The sequence below is a fragment of the Haliotis cracherodii genome, unplaced genomic scaffold, assembly GCF_022045235.1.
Source record: "Haliotis cracherodii isolate W230 unplaced genomic scaffold, xgHalCrac1.p SCAF_2, whole genome shotgun sequence".
NCBI classification, from domain to species: domain Eukaryota; kingdom Metazoa; phylum Mollusca; class Gastropoda; order Lepetellida; family Haliotidae; genus Haliotis; species Haliotis cracherodii.
This window is the reverse complement of record NW_027266275.1, coordinates 1120421-1136192: the sequence shown is the minus strand read 5'-3', so window position 1 is coordinate 1136192 and position 15772 is coordinate 1120421. Positions and strand designations below refer to the sequence as shown.

The following is a 15772-nucleotide window of genomic DNA, read 5'->3' as shown; positions in this document are numbered from 1 at the left end:
ACTCCATACTCCATACAAAACATCTGGCAGACTTTGTTCGAAACAGTTCGTGTTGCTTTTGCTATGAAGAATAAGTGTTTCAATACAGCCACGTGTACAAATGCTGAATATATTTCTGTGTGCCATTGATTGTTTTGCTGTTGTAAGATCATATTGCAATATTATGCCATCGAATGAAACGTCTGGTTTTCATTAAAAGTCATTATTATTACTATCATTAGCATTGTTGTAACAATCACGTTCTAACAGACACCGATATTATTCAGTTGCCAGTTGACCATTTAATATTCTAGGCGAGAGGGAATACAGGTACATCATTCACTTAACATGCTAGATTTTCTGTAAATAATGTGTTGTGGGCAAAAAACGTGTTTGTCTCCTTCTTTCAGAGAAAATATTGAACGTACTGACTGAACAAATATTCTGCGTCAAAATAAAATCCCCCGCGCCCCACGTTCAGCCGAGCAATATACAGCCGGCGCCGACATGGATGACAATGAGTGGTGGGCTAACGGTTCTACGAGAAGTTATTGCCGTAATGCACCTGTGTGTAGTTCAGTGCGCTATCCACACCTCGTCTGTGCTACAGGCACCAAGGCCTCAGCATAGTATATAGAAAACAGTAGTAAGAACAAAAGTATTTACATGGTCATCCTGTACAACAAACACACATAGTACCACACATTATAAAGCTAACAGCGTGTGAGTAGAGGGAAACACACACTCTGCCACACATTATAAAAGTATTGGCTTAGTGGTAGAGATAAGTCCGTGGATATATGGCAAACAAGGCAAGATGCGATTGTTAACATTAAGGGATACTCAGATGAAACAGCGATATGTGTAGTTACTCAAATCACCAAGTGTGTGTGCACAGGGTTCATCATTCACTGACCCGTGAAGATCCGGGGTAGAAAAGTTCTTCAGCAACCCATGCTTGCTGAAAGAGGCGACAATGCTTTTCGTAAGAGGCGACTAACGGGATCGGGTGGTCAGGCTCGCTGACTTGGTTGATGCATGTCATCGTGTCCCAATTGAGTGGAACGATGCTCATGATGTCAATCACTGGATTGTCTGGTCCAGACTCGTTTATTTACAGACCGCATAGCTGGAATATTGAATCACAAACATATTTCGTCCAACCTTTTGATTATTTGATAACCTTCAACTGATTTTATTAAGATTTTAATGAATAAAAGAAAAGCGCTTTCTATAAAATTCCATACCGTAAGTAAATATTGAGATAATGATTCTGAAGAAAACAATATTCATATTTTTCCAGAGTCATCAAAATGTACCTATAGTTACAAAACCAACACAGTTGGACACACAGTCACGTGGTACAAGAAATTATTGGGATCCGAGACTAATGCGATCATACTCCGACAAAAAACAATATCCAAGTTTCCGATCTCACAGACACGATTTCTAAAGCGATGTTTCTGGTTGTTATATTTATGCACTGTATACTGTATGTTAGTATCTCGTCCAACATGCTACAGTCAGGTGGAATATCAACGTCTTGCGGAATGCCAGGCGCTACGTCGAGGAAGCAGTAGCGCTGCATCTGGAGCTGAAGGGACATCACCCACTGATACATATCCCCGCTGAGACTGAAGCCTCTAATGGCTGCCTACATCTTTGGCGCACAGCAGCAGCACCAGCAACCGTGCGACACAACTAAATACTCCATGTCCATGCACAAATAGTAATCTGAAGAAGTAGGAAGGATGACGGACACATTCACCCTGCACCTGACCACACAGTCACTCCAACATGTAGACTCTAGTAATGGTATACTGACCGACAAACACATGGCCACGTATAAAGATCGTCGAACCAGTCGACCAAATTGATATGTAGATAAGATATAAACATTCTGAAACAAACTCGGCGTTTCAAACACCGGCTGACAGAACACAAACTCCGTAGAGAGAAGCAGCACTGTTCAAGACCGTCTAGGCACCATCATGTCACCCAGGAGCAGGTAGACCAGCACATGGTAGGACACGATGCTGCTAACAAATGGGAACAATAAAGGTTTGACATAATACAAAAGTGAAATTCATTCGTCGGATTGTTCTGAAAATGAGGATGCTGAGGCGACTGTTTTCTGTCAGTGGATCACGCGGGCTTTTGGAAGGAATGTGCTGTCCCATGCAAACCCGCAGCACCAACAATGGTCGAGCATGCCTTCATTGTATTGACTTTATCCACTATTACTAAATATAGCTGGTACAACATTGAAAACTGCGAAAGAATGACTTGCTGGTTTGTTTCTCCACGACAATCGTTGGAATGTTGTCTTTATTGCTCTTCATCTAGCAGATATTTCGTTGTTTCAGTGGACCAATTGTTTGTTTGACATCCAGCCCATGGTTGTGATCTCATACATGTTTATCAGCTGATCAAATGGCGTGCCCAGGGATGTTTGTTCAATATGTTACAGGGTATAAAAAACATGTGTAAAGAACACGTCCCCGACAATGTCATAAACAAGGACGACAATGTGCGCTTTAGTCCCTCGATCATGTGATTTGGGATCGGAGGGGCGTGGGGTTCATGTGACCTGCGTCATACAATGGACACAGCCACTGACTGCACGACCGTTAAGATCGACAATCACAGTCGCTTAATCCCCGTCTTACGTCAATCGGAAGCAACACGTTTATTCCATACTCTTATCAGAGCTCCGAAATCTATCAGGGACTCCGCGATTCCATCGCGCACAGTTCAGGTGATATCAATGGACCTACCCACTTGCTCTTGTCCCAGAACCTCACACACATCACCACCTCATCATGCCTCGACTTCGAACATGACGCACGGGTACATCCCCACAGGGGAGCCGGTCAAACTGACCCAAACAGAGCATACACCTTTGTAAAGGTATTTCCAACAATCTGTGTTACAACCGAGTAGTCCTCATCTCCTCCGATCTCATGAATTCTGCATACGTTGGTGGAGGTTCGAGTGTAGATGTTTCACTTCCGGTGCAGCTGCTGTCTTCTACCTGGTTGCCCAGGTTAGTCTGCGCCTGGCAATGGCGAGCTAAATACTCGTCGCTGGTGACGATATCATAAGGCGGCGGTTCATCGCTGTACAGTCGTGTTCTGAAACATACAAAATTTAAATACAAGTGGATTTGTCCGTCTGGTGCCTGCTGTCGAGGCCACACATAACGCTTCACCTTGTCCACCATCATCTACACCCGACCACGAACTCACTCAATACATAACGCTACACCTTGTCCATCACCATCTACACCCGACCACGAACTCACTCCACACATAACGCTACACCTTGTCCACCACCATCTACACCCAACCACGAACTCACTCAATACATAACGCTACACCTTGTCCATCACCATCTACATCCAACCACGAACTCACTCCACAAATAACGCTACACCTTGTCCATCACCATCTACATCCAAACACGAACTCACTCCACACATAACGTTACACCTTGTCCATCACATCTACATCCAACCACGAACTCATTCCACACATAACGCTACACCTTGTCCATCACCATCTACATCCAAACACGAACTCACTCCACACATAACGTTACACCTTGTCCATCACATCTACATCCAACCACGAACTCACTCCACACATAATGCTACACCTTGTCCATCACCATCTACATCCAAACACGAACTCACTCCACACATAACGCTACACCTTGTCCATCACCATCTACATCCAACCACGAACTCACTCCACACATAACGCTACACCTTGTCCATCACCATCTACATCCAACCACGAACTTACTCCACACATAACGCTATTCTTCATCCATCATCATCTACATCCAACCACGAACTTACTCCATGAACATACTCCACACATAACGCTACACCTTGTCCATCACCAACATCCAACCACGAACTTACTCCCCACAAAACGCTACACCCTGTCTACCACCATCTACATCCACACACAACACCAGACGAGTTTGTGGTAATGTTCTTTATCATAATGGAGATATATACACATGCTCGTCTAGGATGGCTTCACGTAGAAGATTGATTTTACGTAACTAGCGAGGTGTTGCATTTATAATGATTTTCCGTTGAATTTTCTCCTTGCTCGCCATACATCATTTAAAAAAAGTACGTAAAATCCATCAAGTTTTGCTTCTGAACAGAAACGTGTCTTTCGATGTAACTCCATAGAGAGTGAGAGGAACGTTTGTTATTTAATGTTGCTTCTGAGACAATTCAATTCTGAAGAATCAACTCACACTCAAATATAAACCAATTTCATTTGAAATCAAGGGAAAAGTTAGTCTGTCTATCTGCCATGGACAATATCCATAATGCTTTAGTTTCGCCATATTGATTTTTAGACAATACATTTTGCTAAACGTAGGGTATTTTTTAGCTAATTAAAGAGCCAATACCCTGTAATAGGTGTTATCAGCGCATTGTCCTCATACATGTGTGTGTTCCCGTTCAGGAAAGTAACTTCGATTATCATTGCTAATAATATTTCCTAATAGATCTTCGACTAGCACAAATATGAATATGCAGTTACATCACATAATGATAGCATATATCCTGGTTTAAATGGCTTTCGACCCCACAATCGTGGCCATCGTAAAGATTTATTGCCATTCTTCTCATTAATTGCAATCGATTAGTAGAGATGCCAGTGGGGCATTGAAGTTTCAATTTCAAGCGGTAATAGTTCAACAAATCCATGGAGGAGTTTCGTAGTCCTCCATAATCATCCCAAGTCTTCATCGTGCGTAGACATGGCGGTTCGGGGTCTTCTTCGTGGCACAATCTAGACATACTCTTGATGGTAGATAGAATGATAAGCATTATGACATAGATTAAGAGTAGTAATATTTACATTTTCTTGTAATACGTTTTGTTTATTATTATCCTATGTATTTGAATGACATTTTAGAAGCAGTAGTTTCAATTAAGACAGTTGCATTTCAACTTCTTTATTCTTTCCACATTCTACATAGTTGGTAGCAGACGACAAGGTGTTGTGTGGAATATGTTCATGGTTGGATATAGTTGGTGGCAGACGACAAGGTGTTGTGTGGAATATGTTCATGGTTGGATATAGTTGGTGGCAGACGACAAGGTGTTGTGTGGAATATGTTCATGGTTGGATATAGTTGGTGGCAGACGACAAGGTGTTGTGTGGAATATGTTCATGGTTGGATATAGTTGGTGGCAGACAACAAGGTGTTGTGTGGAATATGTTCATGGTTGGATATAGTTGGTGGCAGACAACAAGGTGTTGTGTGGAATATGTTCATGGTTGGACATAGTTGGTGGCAGACAACAAGGTGTTGTGTGGAATATGTTCATGGTTGGACATAGTTGGTGGCAGACGACAAGGTGTTGTGTGGAATATGTTCATGGTTGGACATAGTTGGTGGCAGACGACAAGGTGTTGTGTGGAATATGTTCATGGTTGGACATAGTTGGTGGCAGACAACAAGGTGTTGTGTGGAATATGTTCATGGTTGGACATAGTTGGTGGCAGACAACAAGGTGTTGTGTGGATGTAGATGGTAGTAGACAACAAGGTGTTGTGTGGATGTAGATGGTAGTAGACGACAAGGTGTTGTGTGGATGTAGATGGTAGTAGACAATGTGTAGTGTTATGACCGAGTTTGAGTAGAGGCAACACAGCAGACATATTGATCTTAATGTTTTGACTGACACTTACATCCACGCTTGGTTGAACTTATAGATCACAGCGGGGATCAATACTGTCGACGAAACGTGGAGGAAGCAACATGCCACTCGACTGGATGTATACTGGTGTATGTGGATATGTGGATATTGGCCTGGGGTTAGCGGGTGCATGGATGTCTTCCATGGTGAGCTTGTACACATACGTTGCAGGGTTAGATTATATAGATATAAGGGGTTGTCCCAGGATTAGATGATATATGTATATTCGTTGGCGCTCTATTCAGAGCGGTAGTTCTTCTCCTGTACTTCATCCCAACCTACACATCTTATACCTCTACATCATATACCTCCACATCCCACCTCTACAAAATATACCTCTACATCCCAACCTTTACAACACATTCCTCTACATCCCAACCTCTACATCATATACCTCTACATCCCCACCTATACATCATATACCTATACATCATATACCTCAACATCATATACTTCTACATCATATACCTCCACATCCCACCTCTACATCACATACCTCTACATCCCAACCTTTACAACACATATCTCTACATCCCAACCTCTACATCATATACCTCTACATCCCAACCTCTACATCATATACCTCTACATCATATACCTCCACATCCCACCTCTACATCATATACCTCTACATCCCAACCTTTACAACACATACATCTACATCCCAACCTCTACATCATATACCTCTACATCCCAACCTCTACATCATATGCCTATACATCATATACCTCTACATCCCCACCTATACATCATATTCCTCTACACCCCAACCTCCACATCATATACCTCTACATCATATACTTCTACATCATATACTTCTACATCCCAACCTCTACATCATATACTTCTACATCATATACCTTTACAACACATACCTCTACATCATATACCTCTACATCCCAACCTCTACATCACATACCTCTACATCATATACCTCTACATCATATTCCTCTAAATCCCAACTTCTATATCATATACTTCCACATCATTTTCCTCTACATCATATACCATTACATCACATTCCTCTACATCCCAACGTCTACATCATATACCTCTACATCCCAAATTCTACATCACATACCTATACATCATATACCTCTACATCATATACCTCTACATCCCAACTTCTACATCACATACCTCTACATCCCGACTTGTACACCATATAACTCTTCATCCCAATGTCCACATCACATACCTCTATATACCAACCTCTAAATCATATACCTCTACATCCCAACGTCTACATCATATACCTCTACATCCCAACCTCTATATCCCAACTTGTACACCATATACCTCTACATCCCAACCTCTACATCATATACCTCTACATCCCAACGTCCACATTATATACCTCTACATCATATACCTCTACATCACAACGTACACATCATATACCTCTACATCCCAACGTCCACAACATATACCTCTGCATCCCAACCTCTAAATCATATACCTCTACATCCCAACCTCTACATCATATACCTCTACATCCCAACCTCAACATCATATACCTCTACATCATATTCCTCTACATCCCAACCTCTACATCATATACCTCTACATCATATTCCTCTACATCCCCACCTCAACATCATATACCTCTACATCATATTCCTCTACATCCCAACCTCTACATCATATACCTCTACATCCAAACGTCCACATCATATAACTCTACACCCCAACCTCTACATCACATGCCTCTACATCCCAACGTCTACATCATATACCTCTACATCACATACCTCTACATCCCAACTTGTACACCATATAACTCTACATCCCAACCTCTACATCCTAATGTCCACATCACATACCTCTACATCCCAACCTCTACATCACATACCTCTACATCCCAACGTCTACATCATATACCTCTGCATCCTAACCTCTACATCATATACCTATACATCCCATTCTCTACATCCCAACCTCTACATCATATACCTCTACATCCCAACTTCTACATCACATACCTCTACATCATATACCTCTACATCATATACCTCTACATCCCAACCTCTACATCATATACCTCTACATCCCAACCTCCGAATCATATACCTCTACATCCCAACCTCTACATCATATACCTCAACATCCCAACCTCAACATCATATACCTCTACATCCCAACCTCTACATCATATACCTCAACATCCCAACCTCTACATCATATTCCTCTACATCCCAACCTCTACATCATATACCTCTACATCCAAACGCCCACATCATATAACTCTACACCCCAACCTCTACATCACATGCCTCTACATCCCAACGTCTACATCATATACCTCTACATCACATACCTCTACATCCCAACTTGTACACCATATAACTCTACATCCCAACCTCTACATCCCAACCTCTGCATCCCAACCTCTACATCCCAATGTCCACATCACATACCTCTACATCCCAACCTCTACATCACATACCTCTACATCCCAACGTCTACATCATATACCTCTTCATCCTAACCTCCACATCATATACCTATACATCCCATTCTCTACATCCCAACCTCTACATCATATACCTCTACATCCCAACTTCTACATCACATACCTCTACATCATATACCTCTACATCATATACCTCTACATCCCAACTTCTACATCACGTACCTATACATCATATACCTATACATCATATACCTATACATTACATACCTCTACATCATATACCTCTACATCCCAACCTCCGAATCATATACCTCTACATCACATACCTCTACATCATATACCTCTACATCCCAACCTTTACATCATATACCTCTACATCCCAACTTTTACATCATGTACCTCCACGTCTCTGTTCGGTAATAGTTTCCCTCAATGCAGTCCCTCAATGCTAGAACGCTGTCACGTGAGTGCGGTCCGAGCACGTGGATATAATCTCGGGATCAATAGAGACAGAAAAACTCCATATGCTCAAGTCGCTCTCAAACATTCAATTTCGTTGTCTCATAAAATCCCTGAAACTTTTTCAGTTTTCTAAATATTCTCCTAGTAAGATTAATGTTTTCCAGCACAGTAGAAAAGATCAATATAGGCCATTTCCTCCCTGGCGCGGAGCGGAGTGAACTGACGAGGACCTTAATGATGAGCGAAGGCCGCTTCCTTGCTGGCACAGAGCGGAGAGAACTGACGAGGTCTTTAATGATGAGAGTATGCCGCTTCCTCGCTGGCACAGAGCTGAGTGAACTGACGAACTCCTTAATGATGAGAGTAGGCCGCTTCCTCGCTGGCACAGAGCGGAGTGAACTGATGATGTCTTTAATGATGAGAGTAGGCCGCTTCCTCGCTGGCACAGAGCAGAATGAACTGACGAGGCCTTTAATGATGAGAGAAGGCCGCTTCCTCGCTGGCACAGAGCGGAGTGAACTGATGATGTCTTTAATGATGAGAGTAGGCCGCTTCCTCGCTGGCACAGAGCGGAGTGAACTGACGAGGCCTTTAATGATGAGAGAAGGCCGCTTCCTCGCTGGCACAGAGCAGAATGAACTGACGAGGCCTTTAATGATGAGAGAAGGCCGCTTCCTCGCTGGCACAGAGCAGAATTAACTTACGAGGTCTTAAATGGTGAAAGTAGGCCGCTTCCTCGCTGGCACAGAGCGGAGTGAATTCACAAGGTCTTTCATGGTGAGAGAAGGTCGCTTCCTTGCTGGCACAGAGCAGAGTAAACTGACGAAGCCTTTAATGATGAGAGTATGCCGCTTCCTCGCAGTCACAGAGCGGAGTGAACTGACCAGGTTTTTAATGATGAAAGTATGCCTTGAGTGAGAGTGAGCTATTGACGCTACTGACGGAGTCTCGAAAAAGTAACGTTCACCGTAGACACCTAGTGATGTACATGACATCAGCCTACACAGCCGGTGATTATATATACCACATTAGCCTACACAGACAGTGTTATATATATATACCACATTAGCCAACACATCCAGTGCTGTATATATATATCACATTAGCCTACACAGACAGTGCTGTATATATACCACATTAGCCAACACATCCAGTGTTGTATATATACCACATTAGCCTACACATCCAGTGATGTATATATACCACATTAGCTTACACATCCAGTGATGTATATATACCACATTAGCCAACACATCCAGTGATGTATATATACCACATTAGCCTACACATCCAGTGATGTATAAATACCACATTAGCCTACACATCCAGTGATGTATATATACCACATTAGGCTAAGGAGACAGTGATGTATATATAGCACATTAGCCTTCACATCCAGTGATGTATATATACCACATTAGGCTAAGGAGACAGTGATGTATATATACCACATTAGGCTAAGGAGACAGTGATGTATATATACCACATTAGCCTTCACATCCAGTGATGTATATATACCACATTAGGCTAAGGAGACAGTGATGTATATATACCACATTAGGCTAAGGAGACAGTGATGTATATATACCACATTAGGCTAAGGAGACAGTGATGTATATATACCACATTAGGCTAAGGAGACAGTGATGTAAATATACCACATTAGGCTAAGGAGACAGTGATGTATATATAGCACATTAGCCTTCACATACAGTGATGTATATATACCACATTAGGCTAAGGAGACAGTGATGTATATATACCACATTAGGCTAAGGAGACAGTGATGTATATATACCACATTAGCCTTCACATCCAGTGATGTATATATACCACATTAGGCTAAGGAGACAGTGATGTATATATACCACATTAGGCTAAGGAGACAGTGATGTATATATACCACATTAGGCTAAGGAGACAGTGATGTATATATACCACATTAGGCTAAGGAGACAGTGATGTATATATACCACATTAGCCTTCACATCCAGTGATGTATATATACCACATTAGGCTAAGGAGACAGTTATGTATATATAGCACATTAGCCTTCACATCCAGTGATGTATATATACCACATTAGGCTAAGGAGACAGTGATGTATATATACCACATTAGGCTAAGGAGACAGTGATGTATATATACCACATTAGCCTTCACATCCAGTGATGTATATATATCACATTAGGCTAAGGAGACAGTGATGTATATATAGCACATTAGCCTTCACATCCAGTGATGTATATATACCACATTAGGCTAAGGAGACAGTGATGTATATATACCACATTAGGCTAAGGAGACAGTGATGTATATATACCACATTAGCCTTCACATCCAGTGATGTATATATACCACATTAGGCTAAGGAGACAGTGATGTATATATACCACATTAGCCTTCACATCCAGTGATGTATATATACCACATTAGGCTAAGGAGACAGTGATGTATATATACCACATTAGGCTAAGGAGACAGTGATGTATATATACCACATTAGCCTTCACATCCAGTGATGTATATATACCACATTAGGCTAAGGAGACAGTGATGTATATATACCACATTAGGCTAAGGAGACAGTGATGTATATATACCACATTAGGCTAAGGAGTCAGTGATGTATATATACCACATTAGGCTAAGGAGACAGTGATGTATATATAGCACATTAGCCTTCACATCCAGTGATGTATATATACCACATTAGGCTAAGGAGACAGTGATGTATATATACCACATTAGGCTAAGGAGACAGTGATGTATATATACCACATTAGCCTTCACATCCAGTGATGTATATATACCACATTAGGCTAAGGAGACAGTGATGTATATATACCACATTAGGCTAAGGAGACAGTGATGTATATATACCACATTAGGCTAAGGAGACAGTGATGTATATATACCACATTAGGCTAAGGAGACAGTGATGTATATATACCACATTAGCCTTCACATCCAGTGATGTATATATACCACATTAGGCTAAGGAGACAGTTATGTATATATAGCACATTAGCCTTCACATCCAGTGATGTATATATACCACATTAGGCTAAGGAGACAGTGATGTATATATACCACATTAGGCTAAGGAGACAGTGATGTATATATACCACATTAGCCTTCACATCCAGTGATGTATATATATCACATTAGGCTAAGGAGACAGTGATGTATATATACCACATTAGCCTTCACATCCAGTGATGTATATATACCACATTAGGCTAAGGAGACAGTGATGTATATATACCACATTAGGCTAAGGAGACAGTGATGTATATATACCACATTAGCCTTCACATCCAGTGATGTATATATACCACATTAGGCTAAGGAGACAGTGATGTATATATAGCACATTAGCCTTCACATCCAGTGATGTATATATACCACATTAGGCTAAGGAGACAGTGATGTATATATACCACATTAGGCTAAGGAGACAGTGATGTATATATACCACATTAGGCTAAGGAGACAGTGATGTATATATACCACATTTGCCTTCACATCCAGGGATTTATATATACCACATTAGGCTAAGGAGTCAGTGATGAATATATACCACATAGTCAACACACCAAGTGATGTATATATACCACATTAGCCTAAGGAGACAATGATGTATATATACCACATTAGCGTACACATCCAGTGATGTATATATACCACATTAGCCTACACAGACAGTGCTGTATATATACCACATTAGCCAACACACCCAGTGCTGTATATATATACCACATTAGCCTACACAGACAATGATGTATACATACCACAATAGCCTACACAGGCAGTGATGAATATATACCACATTAGCCTATACAGACAGTGATGTATATATACCACATTAGCCTACACAGACAGTGATGTATATATACCACATTAGCCTACACAGACAATGATGTATACATACCACAATAGCCTACACAGGCAGTGATGAATATATACCACATTAGCCTATACAGACAGTGATGTATATATACCACATTAGCCTACACAGACAGTGATGTATATATACCACATTAGCCTACACAGACAATGATGTATACATACCACATTAGCCTACACAGGCAGTGATGAATATATACCACATTAGCCTATACAGACAGTGATGTATATATACCACATTAGCCTACACAGACAGTGATGTATATTTCAGAAATAAACGACCAAGAGCCATTTGAGATATCAACATTTTGTACAGCTTGTGGGGGCAGTATGTGACATGAGGGTTTGTGGGGGTGGGGGCACTGTGTGACCTGATGATGTGGGGGCTAGGCACTATGTGACATGAGGGTTTGTGGGGGTGGGGGCACTGTAAGACATAATGATGTGTTGGGGTGGGGGCACTGTGTGACATGATGATGTGGGGGTTAGGCACTATGTGACATGAGGGTTTGTGGGGGTGGGGTCACTGTAAGACATAATGGTGAGTTGGGGTGGGGGCACTGTGTGACATGATGATGTGGGGGTTAGGCACTATGTGACACGATGATGTGGGGGTGGGGGCACTGTGTGACATGGTGATGTGGGGATGGGGGCACTGTGTGACATGATGATGTGGGGGTTAGGCACTATGTGACATGATGATGTGGGGGTGGGGGCACTGTGTGACATGATTGTATGGGGTTGGGGGCACTGTGTGACATGATGATGTGTGGTGGGGGCACTGTGTGACATGATGATGTTGGGTGGGGGGAATTGGTGACATGATGGTGTGGGGTTGGGGATGGGGGTGGGGGCACTGTGTGACATGATTATGTGGGGTCGGGGGCACTGTGTGACATGATGATGTGTGGTGGGGGCACTGTGTGACATGATGATGTGGGGTTGGGGACACTGTGTGGCATGATGATGTGTGGTGGGGGCACTGTGTGACATGATGATGGGGGTTGGGGACACTGCGTGTCATGATGATGTGGGGTTGGGTGCACTATGTGATATGGTGATGTGGGGGTGGGGCACTGTGTGACATGATGATGTGGTGGTTGGGGCACTGTGTGACATGATGATGTGGGTTTGGGGCACTGCGTGACATGATGATGTGTGGGTGGGGGCACTGTGTGACATGATGATGTGGGGGTTGGGCACTATGTGACATGATGATGTGGGGGTGGGGGCACCGTGTGACATGATGATGTGGTGTGGGGGCAGTGTGTGACATGATGATGTGGTGGTTGGGGCACTGTGTGACATGATGATGTGGGGGTGGGGGCACTGTGTGACATGATGATGTGGGGGTGGGGGCACTGTGTGACATGATGATGTGGGGATGGGGGCACTGCGTGACATGATGATGTGGGGTTGGGGGCACTGTGTGACATGATGATGTGGGGTCGGGGGCACTGTGTGACATGATGATGTGGCGTTGGGGGCACTGTGTGACATGATGATGTGGGGTCGGGGAAGTTTGTGTCATAATGATGTTGCAGTTGGGGATGGGGGTAGGGGCACTGTGTGACATGATATTGTGGGGTCGGGGGCACTGTGTGACATGATGATGTGGGGGTGGGGGCACTGTGTGACATGATGATGTGGGGTGGGGGCACTGCGTGACATGATGATGTGGGGATGGGGGCACTGTGTGACATGATGATGTGGGGGTTGGGCACTGTGTGTCATGATGATGTGGGGGTCGGGGCACTGCGTGACATGATGATGTAGGGGTGGGGGCACTGTGTGACATGACGGTATGAACAACTCCTTGTGACAAATATATGGTTATATTCACAACAAATGGGTAACCGTTTTTACTTTTAGGAATGTGAGTATACACTCATGTCAAGGGTGTCAAGGTGCGCTGTAATGCACATTATTAAGTGGTCTCACTGATTAGGTGTGTGTTTAAATGTGCTACCCTCTGATTGGCAAGGGATGACTGACAAGGAAACACCTGATTGCTTTCTTCTTATAAATCCGTCTCTTGTCAAAAAAAATCAGTTTCAGAGTCCAATTTCTGTTTAGGACGAGGTGTGTCAGAGCTAGTTAACAGAAAGCACGAGTCATAAACACGCCCCAGATTACCAACCTCAGTAATACACAGGTTTGAAAGATTCAGCTGTTCCTTTGCAAGTGTCTCATCCTAGGTATTAGTTTGGATAGGTCAGAAGTCTGCCATGAGATAAACACTACACTCTTAATGCGAGCATGCGGACATGTGTGCGCGCACGTGTGTGCGACAGGAGTGGTAACGCTAGCTACGAGTCGTAGATCAGATGGAAAGAGATCGAGCCACCACGTCGAGAATCGATCCCTGTCCTATCACAACAAAGATGGCACCAATAGCCCGCCGCGTCACGGGAGACGTTTACCCAGGCCTTCACTTGCATTAGACAAATGTCCCAGCTTGATACAACCACTCTCCACATCATACCATCAGCTCTCTCCGCGCAGCGTCTAGCCCATGTCTGTTGTACACACTAAAGAGTGGACGGTAAAAGGTTTGCTTTGTGCGGCCATTTCATTGCTTCGTGTGCTTGTGTTAGATATGAACCAGCCTTGACCATGATTGGAGTAGACGCATTTAATAATCTACTGTCAATACAGCCAGTCACAAGGGCAGCATTCGCCGGCCACCGGGATGAGAGCCATCACATATAGTTAGGACCCACTATTATCGACTTTTTAGATCATATCACGTGTAACAACAAACTTATTTCATAGCCTTAGCGAGACAGGGAAGTTGCAGTAGCTAAGTCAACACAGCAGTGGAATTGCAGTAGCTAAACCAACACGGCAGTGAAAGTATAGTAGCTAAAATAACACGGCAGTGAAAGTAAAGTAGCTAAAACAACACGGCAGTGAAAGTATAGTAGCTAAAACAACACGGCAGTGAAAGTAAAGTAGCTAAAACAACACGGCAGTGAAAGTACAGTAGCTAAAACAATACGGCAGTGAAAGTATAGTAGCTAAAACAATACGGCAGTGAAAGTAAAGTAGCTAAAACAACACGGCAGTGAAAGTACAATAGCTAAAACATCACGGCAGTGAAAGCACAGTAGCTAAAACAACACGGCAGTGAAAGTAAAGTAGCTAAAACAACACGGCAGTGAAAGTACAGTAGCTAAAACAACACGGCAGTGAAAGTACAGTAGCTAAAATAACACGGCTGTGAAAGTACAGCAGCTGAAACAACACGGCAGTGAAAGTACAGTAGCTAA

General features: G+C 42.8%; 1 protein-coding gene across 3 annotated transcripts in view; it reads right to left on the bottom strand.

Moving 5' to 3' along the window:
- Positions 1-362: 362 nt before the first annotated feature.
- LOC139468604 (uncharacterized) overlaps positions 363-15772 on the bottom strand; it is a 52419-nt gene continuing 37009 nt past the window's right edge. For all 3 annotated transcript variants that reach the window (XM_071250724.1, XM_071250725.1, XM_071250723.1), the window contains exon 4: positions 363-3113. In XM_071250724.1, the coding sequence (XP_071106825.1) occupies positions 2909-3113 (205 nt within the window). In that variant the 3' untranslated portion in view covers positions 363-2908. The remainder of the gene's footprint in view (positions 3114-15772) is intronic.